At 34.5% G+C, this 19,310-nt stretch overlaps 3 protein-coding genes across 3 annotated transcripts; all 3 read right to left on the minus strand.

Moving 5' to 3' along the window:
• Positions 1-19: 19 nt before the first annotated feature.
• Positions 20-4,305, minus strand: LOC130935265 (probable folate-biopterin transporter 2). The gene is made up of 5 exons (XM_057864945.1): positions 3,668-4,305; positions 1,955-2,214; positions 1,756-1,851; positions 1,481-1,651; positions 20-863 (listed from the first exon to the last, which is right to left on the minus strand). The coding sequence occupies exons 1-5, from the start codon at positions 4,047-4,049 to the stop codon at positions 261-263; spliced, it is 1,512 nt and encodes a 503-aa protein (XP_057720928.1). The 5' UTR covers positions 4,050-4,305; the 3' UTR covers positions 20-260.
• Positions 4,306-5,596: 1,291 nt separating this feature from the next.
• Positions 5,597-9,503, minus strand: LOC130935306 (ubiquitin C-terminal hydrolase 22). The gene is made up of 3 exons (XM_057864997.1): positions 8,333-9,503; positions 7,324-7,442; positions 5,597-6,781 (listed from the first exon to the last, which is right to left on the minus strand). Exons 1-3 carry the CDS (start codon positions 9,121-9,123, stop codon positions 6,006-6,008), a joined length of 1,686 nt encoding a protein of 561 aa, XP_057720980.1. The 5' UTR covers positions 9,124-9,503; the 3' UTR covers positions 5,597-6,005.
• An 8,890-nt stretch (positions 9,504-18,393) lies between these two features.
• On the minus strand, positions 18,394-18,920 carry LOC130933305 (auxin-responsive protein SAUR23-like). The gene has a single exon (XM_057862887.1). It carries the CDS (start codon positions 18,883-18,885, stop codon positions 18,622-18,624), a length of 264 nt encoding a protein of 87 aa, XP_057718870.1. The 5' UTR covers positions 18,886-18,920; the 3' UTR covers positions 18,394-18,621.
• Between the last annotated feature and the right edge of the window lie 390 nt (positions 18,921-19,310).

Consider the following 19,310-nt stretch of genomic DNA (forward strand, 5'->3'; position numbering starts at 1 on the left):
TATTGTCTATTTTCTAAGCATAAATAAAATATTTCACTTGAAAATTAAATTGCTTTTATTAATTTGGTTATAAATCTGTGGCACAAGTTATATGACAGAAAAATATTTAAAAATAATTAAACTCCAACAATAGAGACATTTTAAGCTTTTGTCAATCTCATGCCACAATCTCTCCACAATTCCAAGCCTCAATAGCTTGGTATTTTCATGTATCCTAATGCAAGAATCTAACTAACTAAGAGAAGGTAAGAGTGCTTGGTCTATTTACCTTCAACACTGCTTACTAGAGCCACTAATTCAACATTCTTGGATTCTAAAGAGTGGTCAATAGCTACCTTGGAGTCTAAGCTTTCACGTGGAAGAATCAGAGCATTCGGATCAGCTCTAGGCACCAAAAACAGCAAGCAAAGAGGACTGAGTCTCAGAACATTCCGTATCAAAATAGCTAACCAAAGGTTTTCGAACCGTGTTCTCGTGATATTCAATACATGGAGCACAAATCCTCCAGCCCATGATGATGATAGAACTCCAACATTATCAATAGACATAAGCAAGGCAAAGAAGGTGCCTTCAATACCCGAGGGACAAAGCTTTGAGCTAAGCACAAGCATAGGCATCCATTTGAGCCTACTTGTCATTTGAGCTATGCTTTCGACTATCACAACAAAGAAATAGTCAGGTATACCAAAGTTGAGGTTCCATCTCAGGACCAGAACCAGATCAAGCATACCCGATAGACCGTACAGCAACTGAGTCCAGAAGAGAACGTCTCGGAATGCATAATCCTTTAGAGCATATTGGTAAAGTATTGCACCCAAAAGGGATCCCACTGAACTGATGGAGAATATAAAACCAACACTTTCCTGCATAGGAAATGAAAGGAAAAGATTAGTGGCATGCTATACACTAGATATGTTACATATGTACTCTACACTAGATGACGTTTTGGGAAATTTGTTAAACAAAGAATCTTTTGAGTGCCATATGTTGTTTTAGTTCTTTCAAGGGCTAAACTAGTGATTTACTCTAAAGCAGCAATCTTAGTGCTGTGCCAAGGCTCACCCTCTTAACCTTACAATAATAAGATTAAACTCTCTATGAAATTATATCAGGAAGCAAGCAAGAAGCAATGAATTATATCAGGAATAAGATACTTTAATTAAACTAGGTAGAATGAAGCTATAAATGAGCACAAGGATCTAATCTCTCAATTATCCTATTAAGTTAATACTAGTGATGGAGACAATTCTCACTTAATACTAGTGATGTTTGTGGAAATTCTTCCTATCATAAATGATTTCTCCTCCTAAGCTGTCATCCTTAACTTTCTCTTAATTACTAAATAGAAAAAGATTTGATTACTTTGTAAGATTCCAAGACATATATTATATCTACTTTGTTCTTTATTTACTAATTATGTCGATTTTTAAAATGATATTGCATCACTTTTTTCATATAGGAAGAGTAGTCATGACAATACCTCAGAGAAAGTTGGTCCACCCTTTGAATCTGTATACCAATAGAACATTCCTTCAAGGATATTCAAACTCAGTGCAAGGGATAAATACATGTATAAGCAAGGCCTCCAAACACTTTCGCTCTTCAAAGTAGTCCACATTGCCTTGCCAGCATCAATAAACTTTTGGTTCACCTATACACAACATGGGAAATCAGATTATCCATGTTATACATGGAACAACATAAAGACTCAAAATTACTTTTGCAATGAAGTTTAGACATAGAGATATGTTGTACCTGTCTGTAGGAAAAGTCATGCATATGGGGTTCGTCAAGTAGAAAACCAAGCAAGATTAGAAGTCCAGATGGGATAGTCATCAAACCAAACACTCCCTATGAAGAAAGATCATGATACAATACAAGTGATGAAGTGCACAAAAGACAAGAAAAAACTGTGGATTTGATTTTTAAAAAATGAAAGGTTGAAAGAGCTAACCATAGGGCCTATAAGGTGAACAAAGATACCACTAATGGAGAATCCTAATAGTGCTCCAACAGAAGAACTGAAGGCACATAAACTCTGCATATCAGCAGCAAGTAAAGGATGAGCGATACTGTTCTGTGCCACACAGGCATCAATCGTCACATCTGCTATTGCCGCCCCAGCACTTCCAGCTGTTAATGACAAAAGTGCCAACACAAGATGCAGGTTTTCATGCAAGGACAACAAAAGCATTGCAATTACTCCTAAGAAACCTGCAATCAGAGAGGAGCAGAAAATCACATTGTTATGTATTGTAATGAACCAAATTCTCAGTCTCTTCACCAATCCTTGCAAGAAGCATTTATATCTGTAAAGAACCATGTTAATAGAATCACATGATGCAAATTTCATGGTTGTAAACCCTTCTAAAGTTGTCACAAGAGAAACCAACTTGTACTAAGGCTAGTGGTAAAATTCCAACTTAGAGGCAGCATCATACCACTCCTAAGGATATACTATGTCAACAATTCATTTCACCAGAGAAAGGTAAATACTTCAAAAGATATCATTGCAACTCACAGAACTAGAATGTTGTGATTCATTTTCCGTAGTTAAATAGAGTATGAAAATGTATGCACATGAACATGTATCTAAACTGCTTAGTTCCTCATATACTTCATTTTCCCATCCAGGTTGTTCTCAAAAAAAAGATCAGAGTTTGTTAAAGTATAGTTAGGATAACTAAGATCAATTCAGTCAGTTACAAAATACATATTACTTTGGGTTGGTTCAATTAGGTAGGTGGTTATGATTAATTAGATGATTGGAAACATTTCTTGTAGTAGACGGGTTACATTGTGGTAGAATGGTAATTTAGTTAGCATTTCCTCCCAAATCTTTCTTTAGTAATACCAAATGGTCCTTAATGGGTTCCTATAATGAGAAGTTTATCCACTGATACTAATACTATATATTATAAAGTTAAAACCAACTATGGGTTGGTTGAGTGGTAGGCAAGCTCATCCCCAATGATGGGACAAACCAATTCTGGGAGAGGCAACAAAAGTTCCTCAAGCCAAACTAGTTGGATTCCTGGTGATCGAGTTCGGAACTCGGAAGCACACTTAGCCACTGCCCAATATTTCAGTGTCCCCAATTAAGACTTTGAGACACTATCTGATTAACTTTCCAGAAATAAGATATGCCATCCCCAATAGCACTATAGTACTGTGAAGAAATGAACATCATAATCCACTTCCTTTCCTTGAAATCAAATTATTCAAAAGAATTGAGAAGTGCCACAACTAAATGGCTTTACTAAAATTCAATCTCCCATAACATCTAAATCTAATTTATTGTTCTCCTCATCTATTACTACCGAGCTTCAACTATGTACACTGTGATTAAAAGTCACAACATACACACATTTAGCATTCAATTAAGTTCATTTAAAATGATCAAGATTCAGGAAAAACATAAAAACAACAAAAGAAGTAATTAAGTAAAGCTATACTAGAGTGAACAATCAATCTAAACTTCGGATTTAAAGCGTGAATTCAGCTGAACACATAACTAATATGATGTATCTGAACTAAAGAAGATAAATATATATGTATACACACAACAACAACAACTAAGTTTTATCCTACTAGAAGGTCAGACAATGTCATAATATCTAGTTATGAAAACATCATCAAGAAAAGATCTGCACAATGTATTACATACCAGCAAAAATGAAATAAGGTCGCCTCCGGTAACCGAAAATGGGGATAACATCAGTGAGAAGTCCCCAAAGAGGCTTAACAATCCAAGGAATGGATGTGATTCCAGCATAAACCTGTGCCTCAGATGGCTGCACCTTCTGAACATCTTTCATGTAATACTTTGTTCCAACACCAGCAAGAGAACCTCCAAGTCCTTGGCTTATTCCATAAACAACAACCACACCAAACACAAAGCTCCAATGCATTTCCCTTGAAAGCATTCTAAACCAATTGATTGGAATGCACACCCAACCCCAAATAATACCCTCTGTTGGGTGAAATTGTTCATTTTCCTCTGTAGATTCAGCAAAGGGTTCTTCTTCCTTAGTTTCCTCCTCTTGCATTATCACGCACCCTTTGTGTTATAGACTCAACTACCAAACTTGAAACATGAAACTAAACAAAACCCTCAAATAAAAATTGAACTTTCTATATCAAGCTATCAATCTATCAATCTAGCAAGTGTTAGGTGAACCTTTTTTTTTTTTTCCTTCCTCCTTCCTAGATTTCAGTTTTGAACCACTTTACACGTAAAACAAAGAAAAATGGGGAATTTTGAAAAGTAAACAATAGGCTGGACCAAGAGGTAGTTGAAAAAGAAAAGTAAAGAAAGGGAACAAAACTTGAACTAAATGAAGCAACTTGTATGAATTGAAAGGAAAATGCCAAAAAGGGTACCATTGGCTACTATTCCTGTGAAATATTGAAGCAACTAAAAGGACAATGATAATAAGATTCAAGACAAGTAGTAACTAGTAACCTTCTAAGATAACAAAAAGGTCCTTTTTTTTTTTATTCCCATGTTTGAAGAATCAGATAAATTATAGTAAATCTCATAATGCCCATATTAAGAATTTTTCTTCTTCCTTCCCTTCGTTCCATCATTTTCATTGTCAAAATGTGTCATATCTTAATTCTTCCGACTGTTGATTTTGTTTAAATTTTTATTTAAGGTGAAAATTGTGCAAGGGAAAAGTGGAATACATATATGATATAATGATGTAAATAAGCAATTAAAAATATTATATGCACACTAAAAATTTATGTACTTGTATATTAATATGTGTTGTGATTGATTTGTTGTGTGCACCTAAAATAATTAATATGTGATAGATGTTTTCGGTGTTTCTTTTTCCTTCCAAGAAGGTATGAAAAACAAGAATCTACGTTTTTCTTTTAGTTCTTATATACATGGATTTGAGCATATTTCAATTCTTCTTTTTAATCTCACTCAAATAAAAATGAAAGAACTCTTTCGGTTTTAAAATTTATATCCGAAATTATTAACAAGATTAAAATATTTATTATTTTGACTCATGTTTTATTAATCATCATTTGGTGTATTAACAATAAGAAATTGTTAAGCATATTTTTCAATTTCTTGTTTGCCATGGCGGCTGGAATTGACTTGTCAAGTCAGGATTATACATCCTCAGACACAGAAATGTTACACCTTTCAATTTTCATGAGACAATTCAATAATACAAATTTTAACATGATTTTATATTAGGAAAAATAACAATTAGGAATTATTCCTAAATGGTATTTGACAAGGGGATGCAAATAGAAAACAAGGACTTGAAACTCAAATGTTACATACAAGAAAATAATCATATGAAACTATAAACTCAATGGCAGAAACCAGTTTAAGAGATAACAACTTGGCAGAGCACAATCACTAACCACCAAGGCTTCAGATTGGAGCAAATATAATTCAACAATAGCCCTGTATCATTTGCACTAAGAGATGCTACCTTTTTGAATAATCTGCACACTCACATCAAAAGGGAGATGCAAACAATGGCAATGTGTTCAAGCACAAGGCACATCACTGTTGCAATTCATTAATGTTGTTAATTATCAATATAAACTCCCCCCCCCCCCCCCCCCCTCTTCTCTCTCTCTCTCTCTCTCTCTCAATCTTTGTCTCCCAGTTGGGGTATGTTTGGTTAATGCACATGACTAAACTGCAATCAAAGAATTTGAGTAAGCAAAACATGAATAGCTGTTAAAAAATTTAAAGGAGGTTGAGTTTCTGCTGTTCTGTCTCCTTAATCCTAGTTTCAAAACTGCTGAATGGGATTTTCGCAGGACGCAGCTATTCGATTTCCTTCCCATGGATACTTTTAATCATCTGAAATTTTTAACATGCTCAATGGAATTTGTGAATCCATCTTGCTGAAGACAATTGAGTTCTTTCAATGAGCAAGTGAGCATAAAGCTGTCTTCAGTGTACAGAAGATGCACATTATAATCTATCAACTGATGCCATGAAAGATGAAACTCCCTTTAATGTCTCTCTAGCAACACCCCACAATAGGAAGAAAGAGATCTCTTTCAGGGGACTTTGGCACATGACTAAGATCTTCGCCAGCTTTACTGTACAGTGTTTTCTGCACATAAAAAATCATATAACACTGCGAGGCTCTGACTGTCGCTTCATCGACCTCGGTAATCCAAGCATCATCACACCGGTACCACCGCCTCCTTAACCGCACGAAGGAAACATAATGACCGGACTCAAGCGTCCCAGAATGTGTCACAACTGCAAAGATCTCATACTTGGAAAACATATCTGATTCATTGCCTCCAAAAGTGAAAATTCTGTTTCCGTGTCTGGCTCTGAGGATTGAGGAGGACAAGTATGGGGTCATGTCCAGTGAAAAAGGAAAATGTAGGTACTGATCTATTTTTCTTGACGACCTTTTAACAAAGGAGTGCTCGAAACGTTTCACGTGCAGACTAAGTACCAATGGAAGCTTGCCAATAGACATTTGCTTCAACGAATCCTGCCTTTCCTTACAATTCTGGCAGTAGAGTTTCTGGTCGGACCCCAACTTCTCGAGTCGAGTGAACAAATCTAAACAACCAAAAAGCGTAGACATACTGCCTTCCTCATTCTGTTTGATCAGCTTTTTACCCTTTTCAGCTAAAGAGAAATTAGTGTCCAAATCTAGGGAAATATCCATACAAGGGTCAAAGGTTGTTGAGGTGAATCCACAGGCCATACAGGTCACATCTGATCTCAATAGCCCCGAAAATACCCTATGAGCAATACATTCGCAGTCTCCATGACCTGTGAGAAACAATAATCATACATAGTGATATTCGGCGAAAAATAACAACTGACAGAGATATCAGACAAGATTGCATTTTGTTATTATTTCTCTGTACTTTTTATATGAAAACCTTTAGATATATCCACACTGTATACCAGGAAAGTTTCACTCTGGTTTTTTATCTTGTAAGCATAGTTCAATTTAATCCTTGACATTTCAAAATTAGCATTTTGGTACTTGAGATTGCACACACTCAATTATTTTAGTTCCAATATACAGATCCACTGATTTGTTACATGTGCTAGCATTGTCATGTGACATGCCCATGCCCAATGGTCGGGGCACGTGATATCTTGGTTGATTCATAATAGAGGGACTAAAATGACCATCAGAGTGCAATCTCAAGGGCCAACATACTCATTTTCAAAAATCAATGACAAATGAATCATGCTCTTCAGACAAAAATACATCAGTATGTACATAACTGCAGTCATTAACACATAAGTTCACATTGTGCAGAACTGTATTCTTTGTTTCCATAAACATGCAGTAAAAGTACCTCTGCTTCCATTCTTTGTTTTTCCCCCAGTCTCATGGAGTGCGTCTAACAATGAAATGAAAAACTCATGAGCATCTTGCTGTTCATAACTTGCTAAATTTGCTGAATGCTGCCACCAGCTTGAAACAAAAACAAAAAGTTTCACCATTCGAAAGAAAACAAGAATATAAGCACCAAAGTTATCATAAAATTTTTGAATTTGAATATAAGTTGCTCCCACAAACTTTACAAAAGGATTCACATAAACACATCATTAACTTCGAACTTATTACTATGAAAAGCATCAAGTTTAGAGCTGACAGCATTCGTCAGAGGTGATCAAAAAAAGGCTCGCTTTTGTCAAAGATGCCTTCACTATCGAACTTGCTACTTTTGTCACTTCATGTCTTAATCAAACAAATTCATCTCAAATCATAATCTTCAAACTTAAGTCATTCACAAGTGAAGAAATATTATGATACTTGAAAGGTATAAACTGCTTGACAAATTCACCGCAAATTTCATCTTGATTTCGTTTCTTTTAACAGCGGTGCCTATGTGAGTTTAGGGTAATTTTTCAACCAGAGTGCATTATTTTGGGTACCATGGGTTTGTTTAGTGGATTTTGGGAGCCAAATGATTAATGTTGCAAACTTTCATATGTTAAATTGATAGCTTACTCTAAAAACTAAAAGCACCAAAAGACATAAAGCTGAGGCACAGATTAAATCCTTCAAAAATGTCACTCAACAATTATCTTCACTAGAAATTAAAAGTCACACTTTGCCTAGTGTAATTTAAGAATGAAAGCAAAAGATGTTAGCTTTTCTAATCAAAAAAGTTTTTTATAACGACAATTGGTGTGCATTTTTATTTGAGAGTAAAAACTAAATTGCAAATAAAGATATATTTAGATATCAATATTATGATTGTGACCAAACCACAGTTCTTTTTGCCTCAACCACTTATAAAGACGACACAAGGTTAAAGAGGAAAAGAACATATGTGACATGTATAACAACTTTCAGACCTGTATAGAAACTGAGCAGGGCTATACGGATTTCGATCTCCCGAAAACACAGCTGAAAAGATATCATTGACATCACAAATCAAACAAATCCGATCAGCCATTGTTGTTCTTCTCGAACAAGTCTCGGAATGGTGTCCACCACTCAAGAAATAGTCCCTAAAAGGAGGAGCATGTAACAAAGCCTGCAGCACAGAATTCATGAAGCATGTGCTACCCAAATTGTTCAAACCCCTCAAACCCATTGGATAACATGATTTTTCCCTCAGATCCCTCAATTTTGTTCTTTGCAAATCCAATCCAAAAACAACCCCAGGAAGCATTCTCCTCCTCTTGATCAATCTCTGGCCAATGCTCTCATCCTCAGTAACAACAAAACCTTTTGGAAATGAGTGCTTTGACATAACAACTTGATCAAAATCAGGGTCATAAATCTGATCACTACACACCCCACAATAAAGTTCAGCCCTTTCAATGTCCACAAACAAATCATGACCAGAATTAGATTGAGGGTGCAAAAGGGTGTGATCCAAACAAGTGAATGAAGAACAAATCAAGCACAAATAGAACCTTCCCTCAGAGGCATTTTTGCAGTCACCATAGCTGCATCTTGGTACTTTTGTGTTTGGTTTCTTCACAGTGGTTTTCCCAATTGGGGTTGTTACAAGGAGCTTCTGAATGGCTTTGTAGCCATTGAAGCCATGCTTGAACTTGTAATCAGCAAGGTGCTGACAAGGTTGTGGGTTTGTGTATGAAGAAGAAGCAGAAGAAGAAGGAGGGTTTCCTTGGAACATAACGTTTATGGATTTGAAAAGGTTAAAATGAATTGACTATAACAGAAAAAGACAAGAATTAAGGTGGTTGTTGTTGCAGAAACTGAAGTGTTTGTTATGGTGCCTCTGAATGATGTGATCGGAAAAGAATGAATGAAGATGATGGGAAAAAAATCTGACCCAAAAAAAAATGGAAAAAAAAAGAACTTTAATGTTGATTAATACTTGTAGTTAAAGTGTTCATGTAAGGGAAGATGATAAATGATAAATTATGATGTTACAAAATAAGAACAAAACATGCTTCTATCTATCAAAAGATTGCTTTGCTTTATCTGAAAAAAATAATCACAACTCAAGTCTGAAAGGGAAGACCCAAATGAAATTGCTTCTATGCTTTTGCTTTTTCATATTAAAGAAAAACAAATAAAAAAGAAAAGGAAAAAGAAAAAGAAGAAGAAAAGAATTAAAAGAAAAATGAAAAAGAGAAACCGACTCAGTAAGTCAGTAATCCATTCATATAATAATGATCATATTGAGTTAAATTGGTACTTTAGCAATTATATTCTCATCCAATTAAATAATTGTGTTTATAAAATTTTTAATAAAGAAACAATTGAATTAATATTGTTATTGAATTAATAATATATATATATATAAATTAAATCCAATCCAATTGATTAATATATAGAAGAAAAGAATTAGTATTCCTTAGTTATTGAATAGAGTGTGGTGGTAGTGTTGCCAACCATTAAGTAACATATACCATAATTGGGACTACGTAAAAAGTAATGATCTACATTAGAATAAGAAGGAAATGGAAGAATTCTAGACAAATCTGAGGGGTCGGCGATGAAGCTTCAAGCTTATGATGATAGATAGTTGCGTATCAATGCTTCTTTTTTAGGGTAAGACTTTCTTGGTCTTCTTATGCTTTGTGGGTCTTGTGGTTGTTTTATGTTTTTATTCTAGTAGTTTCTCTAGTGGGCTATTTCTTGGTGTTTGGGTTATGCTATTCAGGGGCTCTAGAAATACTGTACTGTCCAATGAATATGCTCTTTAGTTGTCAAGAAAAAAAAAATACACAAATTTCTCTTGATGTCTTGATGCATTTTTTTTTCCATTAATTAAAAACGAAGCCTAGTACAAATTCACAGCTACACTCAAGTAGTCTTTTACAATTTATGATTTACGGATACTGACATTGTAACGACCTAACTTATTCATTTTACTGTTTATTAACTAGTATTTATTATATAAGACTAATTCGTTATTAACACATTATCATTTTACAAGTAAATTTTTCTTCAAACAAAATTGTTGAACAATTTGTCATTGCAAATATACAGGAGTAAATAACAACACACACATGAACATGAATGGACACATATCTTTATACGTCAGTGTAGTGTTTAAGGACCCAGTATACACTTCAGAGAATAAATATATACATATATGAACATATAATATCCTACGCTCTGGGCATACAAAAAATCACCTAATTGGTGTCCAGGCTAATTTCACACTCTTAAACCTTCCTACTTTTTTTGTATTAACAAAAATGGAGACTAAACTGAAAAATACTAAGCAGAGATGTTGCAAAAAGAATACAATCTGACGTTTCCCAAAGTGAATTCAAATATCGACATTCAATAGGCCTCCGTGCGATCCATCCATAGATACGTTATCCCCAAATTGTGGTAGCTCCTCTTCTAAATCCTCCTCTAGGTCTTCTTTCTCTAACCCCTCTGGAATCGGCACTCCACCAGATGAACTACTACTCCCGTCTTCCAATACAGGTCCATTAGCGTATGCGAAAGCTAAAGCTTTATCTAGCGGGCCGAACTGTGCCTGAAGCTGTTCGGCTGGGGATGGTGGTGCCGGAGGTATCGAAGGTATGACAGCATTCGGAAGTAGATTTGGAAGGTACCTTCACCTACATCAAGTCCAGGTGTCGCCTGATGTTGAGGTTGAGCATGAATCGGTAGACCAGAAAATGAATGACTGTGGCCGTCAAAATGTAACCTAGAGAGAGGGAAATCATATGGTTGATCCGGGTGAAATTCAGGACTATCTATAGGGTATTAGAAGGCTATATTGTGGAATACGTACAAATGAACACGAGGCCCCGCGTCCAAAACATAGTAACTCTCGAATATCGGGTCCTCATAGATATATGGAGGGTATAGCTCATAAAATATTACGCCCATCTTCATCTGAAGGGGGTGAAAAGGGGGTAAGAATTGAGAGTCTTAGTAAGGATTTTACACAATAATATTCTTTTTACCTTTTTTAAAATTAACAATTCATTTATTCTTAATTCAAAGAAAAACACATTCAAAATCATCCATTCCAAATATATTATAGAATTTTACAAAATCTCAAACAAACATAGAGAAACATAATACACACATAGTAGTATCATCAGAAAAATTATGCAGCAAACAAATATGATGCATATCTATTCCTATACAGGTTATGAACTCATGTGTCGGTTAATTGCCCGTAGCCCGACAATATTTTTAAGATTGGCATTACGTACCACCATCCTCATAGAGAAATCATCCTTCCGGTCTCAAGTGAAAAATACGTATCACCATCCCCAAGCCTTATCTTTCGAATCTCAAGTGGGTGTTATATATCGCCGTCCCACTGAGCCTCGTTCTTTGTGTCTCAAGCAGGCATTACATATCACTATCCCCACTAAGTCTCATATACAATATCTCAATTGAACATATATTTTGCCTTCCTCGCGAGACCGTTATCAAAATCAAATTCTTTAATTTCAATAATTCAATATTCTTCGATCTTTTTCTTAATATTTATTCCTTAAACCTTTGAATCTTTAAACCTTATTCCTTAAACCTTAGCTTAGCTAAATTCACCATAAAGTACTATCTTTAATTCGTATCGGTAAATTTTGGACTCAATTATTATATTAAATAACTCATCTCAGTTTATATTAAACCACGTAAGATAATAACATACTAATAATATTATATTATTATTAGTTGAGATACATGTTTCACTATACTTTTAGTAAAAGGTTGTTTCGTTGCAAAATCAAGCTATTATAGACACGCGGATATGAGACATAACACAACATGAAACACACAGATACGTAAATTTAAAATTTTTATAAGACACGGAGACACAATATATATATAAAATATAAAGTATTTTTTAGATAAATTGTAATGATATTTTGATATTTTATTAATATTAAAATATAATTTTTTAATTATTTTTAATATCTTTTTTAAATTATATAAAGTATTTAAATATTTTATTTAATAATTAATAATATATACTATTTTTAAACTCATTTCAATAATATATGTTAAGAATAAGGCTAGATACACTGACACGTGATGGTATTTAGGTGTGTCCAAGCGTGTTTTGAGAATATTTTTTATTTTTTATTAAGACACGATTGAACATAAAAAAACACGTGTGTCGGACGAGTGTCGATGAGTTGTGTCCGAAATATGTCCGATACACTGACACGGCAAATAAAAAAAGTGTCGGTGATTCATAGTTTACATCTAACAAATTACGGATCAAACCAAGTTAGATTGGTCCAGTGGTTAGTTCAGTAGTCCTATTTTGGTATGAATCAATTCATTGGTAAATAGAGTTTCGATTTATGACGTATTAGTCATTAACCTATCGAGTCGGGATACCTAGAAAACCAAAACTAAATTAAGGATGAAGCTCAAATTAAGGCTAGATTTTGTTGTGATAAGGATGAAAGATGAGGTGGATGACCATCATTAATACGAGTGTTTGATTTCAATGCGGAATGGCTCAACTCCTCATGGCAAACATAAATTAATGAAGTTGAAATTGTAAGCTTCACATGCCTATAAATAGTGAAGCAATCTGAAGAACTATACACAATTAATAAAATCTTCTCTCTCTCTTTATTCTCTATGAATAGTTTCTCTCTCCCTCTCTCTCTTTCTTTTGTTACTACTTATAAATATATGAATAATTTCTATTGAGCTAATTACATTAATATTAGAGTTTTCTATTTATACATCTTTATTTTATATTTAGTATATCTTTTATTTATTTTACAACACGTTATCAGCACGAGACTCTGATCAAATTTTAAGAAAACTTCAGGTAACAATTTTTTATTATGTCAAAACTCTTTCATCTTGAATATAATGCTTTTGATATATATTGGAAATAATTATTTATCATGGATATAGATGCTGAAATCCATCTTAATTCAATGGATCTTGGAGATACCATTGAGGCTGAAAATAATACATCCCAAAAGGATAAAGCTAAAGCCATAATTTTCCTTCGTCGTCATCTTGACATATGATTGAAAAATGAATATCCCACATTAAAAGATCCTGCAAATCTGTGGAAAGACCTTGAAGAAAGGTACAATCATGTGATACTTCCTCAAGCCCAATATGTTAGAGAAAAATTTCTCAACCTTCCATGTCTCGAATGTGCTCCTGCAGCAGCAGTATCGAGAAAAAGAATTTAAATATATTTTGAGTTAATTTCTTGCTTTCTTGTTGTTGATCGCAATAATGAGTTGTTTTTAAGAAATCATGAAGCGCGTCCAGCTGGTGCCGCCCATTTCCTGAAGTAAATGCGGTAAATCATTACCCCAGAAGAGGTAAATGGCAAAATTTTAGTAGCAAGAAAATTTATGGAAGAAAAATGAATTATGTTCACAAGAAAAAATCTAACCAGAAGTGGGATAAAGAAAGAAATAATGGGCAAAGTAAATCAATTGAGGATAAATGCTTCCGTTGTGGTGGAAAGGGCCATTGGTCACGTACCTGTCGTACCCCAAGGCACCTAGTTGATCTTTATCAAGCATCCTTGAAAAGGATGACAAAGGAAATGAAACAAATTTTGTTTCAAATGATGAAAATTCCACCACTCATTATGATGTATCTAATTTCTTTAAGGATTCTGAATGAAATATTGGCTATTTGATCAATGATGAAATAGTTTGATATGTGTATGTGTTTGTTAAGTAGTATTCATGTGAATAATTTTACTGTGCATGTACTTCTACTCGTTTTATTATTATTATTATCGTTTGTCTTTGAAGAAAAATAGCAAGGACATATTCTGAAGATATTTGCCTTGCGGATAGTGCAAGTTCGCACACTATTCTTAAAAGTGATATATATTTTATCCATCTTGTGCCAAAAGAAGAATATGTTAATACTATTATTGCCTCAGGCAATGTGATAGAAGGCTCCGGAAGAGCTATAATTTTGTTTCTTGGAGGAACAAAATTTATAATAAATAATGCACTATTATCTACCAAGTCTCTGAGGAACTTGTTGAGTTTCAAAGATATTCGCCAAAATGGATATCATGTTGAGACAATGAATGAGAGAATTCATGAGTATTTATGTATCACAACTCATGATTTAAATAAAAAGGTTATATTAGAAAAGTTACCCTCACTTTCATCTGGATTGCATTATACCAAGATTAGTGCAATTGAATCACAGGCCATTGTAAACCAGAAGTTTACTAGCTCAAATGAATTCATAACTTGGCATGATAGATTGGGTCATCCGGGAACAACCATGATGAGGAGAATTATTGAAAACTCCCATGGACATTCACTAAAGAACCAGAAGATTCTTAAATCTAGTGAATTTTGTTGTGCTGCATGTTCTTAAGGAAAGTTAATTTTAAGGTCATCACCAGTAAAGATTGGATTTGAGTCCCCTGAATTCCTAGAAATGATTCAAGGTGATATATGTGGACCTATTCATCCATCATGTGGATCTTTTAGATATTTTATGGTCCTGATAGACACATCTTCAAGATGGTCACATTTGTGCTTATTGTCTTCTCGCAACCTGGCGTTTGCGAGATTACTGGCTCAAATTATTCGATTAAAAGTACAATTTCCAGAAAATCCAATCAAAACAATTCGTCTTGATAATGCTGGTAAATTTACTTCCCAAGCTTTTGATGCTTATTGTATGGCTAATGGAATAAGTGTTGAACATCCAGTAGCTTATGTTCACATACAAAATGGGTTAGTAGAATCACTTATTAAGCGCCCCCAATTAATTGCTAGACCATTGCTTATGAGAACAAATCTCCCAACCTCGGTTTGGGGGCATGCTATTTTACACGCCGCAGCACTTTTTCGTTTGAGGCCAACGAGTTACCATCAGTTCTCTCCTATGCAATTAGCTTTTGGCCAGCAGCCAAATATTTTCCATTTAAGAATATTTGGGTGTGCGATATATGTTCCCATTGCACCACCTAATCGCACCAAAATGGGACCCCAAAGGAAATTGGGGATATATGTTGGATATGATTGTCCCTCTATAGTGAGGTATCTTGAGATACAAACTGGAGATGTATTTAAAACCCAGTTTGCGAATTATCATTTTGATGAATCAAAATTTCCAACATTAAGGGAGAGAGAATAAGTTTCCTGAAAAAGGAACTTAATTAGAATGCATCATCTTTGATGCATTTAGATCCTTGATCAGGGCAATGTGAACTAGAAGTTCAAAAGATTATACATTTGCAAAGAATAGCAAATGAATTGCCTAATGCATTTTTCGATACAAAGAGGATAACCAAGTCGTATATACCAACGAAAAATGCCCCTATTCGAATTGATGTCCCAGTAGAATACGTAGCCACTGAAGCAAATTCACGCCAGAAGCGTGGCAGGCCTGTCGGTTCCAAAGATATAAATCCTCGAAAGCGAAAAGAGGTAAATATTATTCCTGTTAAAAAAGACATAGTAGAGACACTTGTAGTTGTCCAAAATTCTGATATAATGTTAACGCCAGAAGACGTTCAGGTACCTGAAAATTATAAAAATGACGAGATCTCGATAAATTATGTCTTTACAGGAGAGAAATGGGACCGAAATAAGACAATTGTCAATGAAATATTTGTATATAATATGGCATTAAATATCATGCATGAAAGTAAGGATCTTGAGCCAAGATCAGTCGAAGAATGTCGACAAAGAAATGATTGGCCAAAATGGAAAGAAGCCATGAAGGCTGAGTTAGACTCACTTGCAAAACGTGAAGTCTTTGGACCTGTAGTTCGTACACCAGAAGATGTAAAACCTGTTGGATACCGGTGGATATTTGTGAGAAAACGAAATGGGAAAAATGAAGTTGTGCGCTATAAAGCCCGACTTGTGGCACAAGGTTTTTCACAAAGACCCGGTATAGATTATGAAGAAATGTATTCCCCTGTAGTGGATGCGATAATATTGCGTTATTTGGTCAGTTTATCTGCATATCATAAATTGCATATGCATTTAATGGATGTGGTAACAGCCTATTTGTACGGCTCATTAGATCGTGATATCTATATGAAAATCACTGAAGCATTAAAGATATCTAAACCATCCAATAAATATTCGCAGTGGTTATACTCAGTCAAATTGCAAAGATCTTTATATGGTCTGAAGCAATCTGGACGAATATGGTATAATCGTCTTACTGAGTATCTGACCAAAAATAGATTCAAGAATGATGATATATGTCCATGCGTTTTCATAAAGAAATCTGCATCTGGGTTCATTATAATTGCTGTGTATGTTGATGATTTAAATATCATTGGAACTCCTGAAGAGATTCCAACAATTATAAAAACTCTAAAAAAAGAGTTTGAGATGAAAGATCTTGGAATAACTAAATCTTGTCTCAGCCTGCAGATCGAGCATATAAAAAATGGGATCTTTATTCATCAAACAACATACACAGATAAGATCTTGAAGAGATTTTATATGGATAAGTCACATCCCTTGAGTACCCCAATGATCGTAAGATCTTTGGATGTGGAAAAGGATCAATTCCGTCCTAAAGAAGAGAATGAAGATATCCTTGGTCCTGAAGTACCATATCTTAGTGTCATTGGAGCGCTAATGTATTTTGCTAATAATACGCGACCTGACATATCATTCGCGGTGAATTTACTAACAAGGTATATAGTTCCTCTCCAACCAGAAGACATTGGAGTGGAGTCAAACAAATCTTTCGATATCTTCATGGAACGGTTGATATGGGATTATTTTATCCCTATGAATCCAAGTCACTATTAGTTGGCTATGCAGATTCTGGGTACTTGTCTGATCCACACAAAGGGAGATCTCAAACAGGATACCTATTCACATATGGTGGTACAGCTATATCATGGAGGTCCACGAAACAGACGATTGCAGCAACATCCTCTAATCATGTTGAAATACTAGCAATACATGAAGCTAGTCGCAAGTGTTTTTGGCTGAGGAGTGTGATCCAATATATTCTGTCATCATGTGGACTGATTGATCATAAGATAGCTCCAACTGTCCTGTTTGAAGATAATACAGCATGTATTGCTCAACTTAAGGGCGGATATATCAATGGCGATAGAACAAAGCATATTTCTCCCAAATTCGTCTTCACTCATGATCTTCAAAATCAAGGGACAATTGATGTCCAACAGATTTGCTCAAGTGATAATCTGGCAGATTTATTCACAAAGTCACTCCCAAAATCTTCTTTTGAAAGATTGGTACATCAGATTGGGATACTCCGATTTCGAAAAATAAAATAATGTCAGCAAGAGGGGGAAACTGTACTCTTTTTTTTCCTTGGTCAGGTTTTTTCCCATTGGGTTTTTCTTGACAAGGTTTTTAATGAGGCAATCCCCATCACTAAAAAGGATATTCTACTCTTTTTCCTTCACTAAGGTTTTTTTCCACTGGATTTTTCTTTAGTAAGGTTTTAACGAGGCAATAATCCTAAATAGTCATCCAAGGGGGAGTGTTGTGATAAGGATGAAAGATGAGGTGGATGACCATCATTAATACAGGTATTTGATTTCAATGCTGAATGGCTCAACTCCTCATGGCAAACATAAATTAATGAAGTTGAAATTGTAAGCTTCACATGCCTATAAATAGTGAAGCAATCTGAAGAACTATACACAATTAATAAAATCTTATCTCTCTTTATTCTCTACGAATAGTTTCTCTCTCTCTCTTTCTTTTGTTACTACTTATAAATATATGAATAATTTCTATTGAGCTAATTACATTAATACTAGAGTCTTCTATTTATACATCTTTATTTTATATTTAGTATATCTTTTATTTATTTTACAACAGATTTGTAATTAATAAAAAATTATATATAGCTTTTGAAGGATTCAAAACACAATGATATCATTGATATGACTCTGAAGTCACCACTTAGGGCTGATCTCAGTTGCACAGATGCACTACTGGGTTGTATTTTTTTTAATTAGTATGTGGTAGTGTGTTAAGTATATATGAAAAAGATTGTAACTAGAAAATTTGTATCTTGCTACGATTGCAAGAGCAATTTAAACAAGAAATTTAAATTGGGCCGTGGCGCAATTTGATTGAACGTTACATGAGTTGATACAACGTAACAATAATATATAGTTGAAGTTACAAAGAAATATGTGAATATACATTAAGTAAGGAAGGCAGTGTCAAAAGAATAAAAAAATAGATATAGTTGAGAGTTGTGATCATTGTGTTTGTGCATGCAAGAGAGAAGTGAGATGAATGAAAGTGTCTTGTGTGCAAGGAATTGTGAGGCCACCCATTGGATGTGTGAAGCCAAATTCTTCTTCGGCCATACTCAGCAGTTGTTGAAACGAAGGCTGATTCAAGAATGAAAGTGGTATCACAAATCTCTTCTTTTCAACCTCTCCTACATACACTGCAAAGTACCCTTTTGGCACCATCAATTTCTTCTTTTCAAAGGGTAGGCGAATGGACATCATCATCATAATACTTTAATTTTTCTCTCAAGAACACAACACCATATGCTCTCTTTTTATATACTGATAAGAGTTCCAAGAGATGGGAGGAGGAAGCTTCAATTCTGGTCAATTTGAGTGGCTTCAGTCAAAGTAATAGAAGTATCTCTTACTGGGTCAAGTATCTCACTCATTAATTAGAATTAGTACTTCTTCGACGACAAGTCCATGTGAACACAACGCTATGTCCTTTTCACTCTTCAATTCTTCTCATCTTAATTAATGGTTCTAAGCCACCTTCAATAATTGTTTACAAGTCCTTATTTTTATTTTATCATCACTAAGCTAAATCTTACCCCTAAGTATCAGAGAATGAATGACTGAAAAAATCTTATTCCTACTCTCATACCATATCTTTGCTAAAGATTTTTCTAATATAATTTTAAGGTAAAGAG

This window comes from Arachis stenosperma, chromosome 6, assembly GCF_014773155.1.
Source record: "Arachis stenosperma cultivar V10309 chromosome 6, arast.V10309.gnm1.PFL2, whole genome shotgun sequence".
In the NCBI taxonomy this organism is placed as follows: Eukaryota; Viridiplantae; Streptophyta; class Magnoliopsida; order Fabales; family Fabaceae; genus Arachis; species Arachis stenosperma.

Coding starts and splice junctions, on each gene's coding strand:
- LOC130933305 (XM_057862887.1), bottom strand. CDS start 18,885: ATGATGATGATGTCCATTCGCCTACCCTTTGAAAAGAAGAAATTGATG.
- LOC130935265 (XM_057864945.1), bottom strand. CDS start 4,049: ATGCAAGAGGAGGAAACTAAGGAAGAAGAACCCTTTGCTGAATCTACA. Junction 2,215..3,667: donor ACCTTATTTCATTTTTGCTG/GTATGTAATACA, acceptor CTCTGATTGCAG/GTTTCTTAGGAGTAATTGCA. Junction 864..1,480: donor GTGGACCAACTTTCTCTGAG/GTATTGTCATGA, acceptor TTTCCTATGCAG/GAAAGTGTTGGTTTTATATT.
- LOC130935306 (XM_057864997.1), bottom strand. CDS start 9,123: ATGTTCCAAGGAAACCCTCCTTCTTCTTCTGCTTCTTCTTCATACACA. Junction 7,443..8,332: donor CCTGCTCAGTTTCTATACAG/GTCTGAAAGTTG, acceptor TTTTGTTTCAAG/CTGGTGGCAGCATTCAGCAA. Junction 6,782..7,323: donor AACAAAGAATGGAAGCAGAG/GTACTTTTACTG, acceptor TGTTTCTCACAG/GTCATGGAGACTGCGAATGT.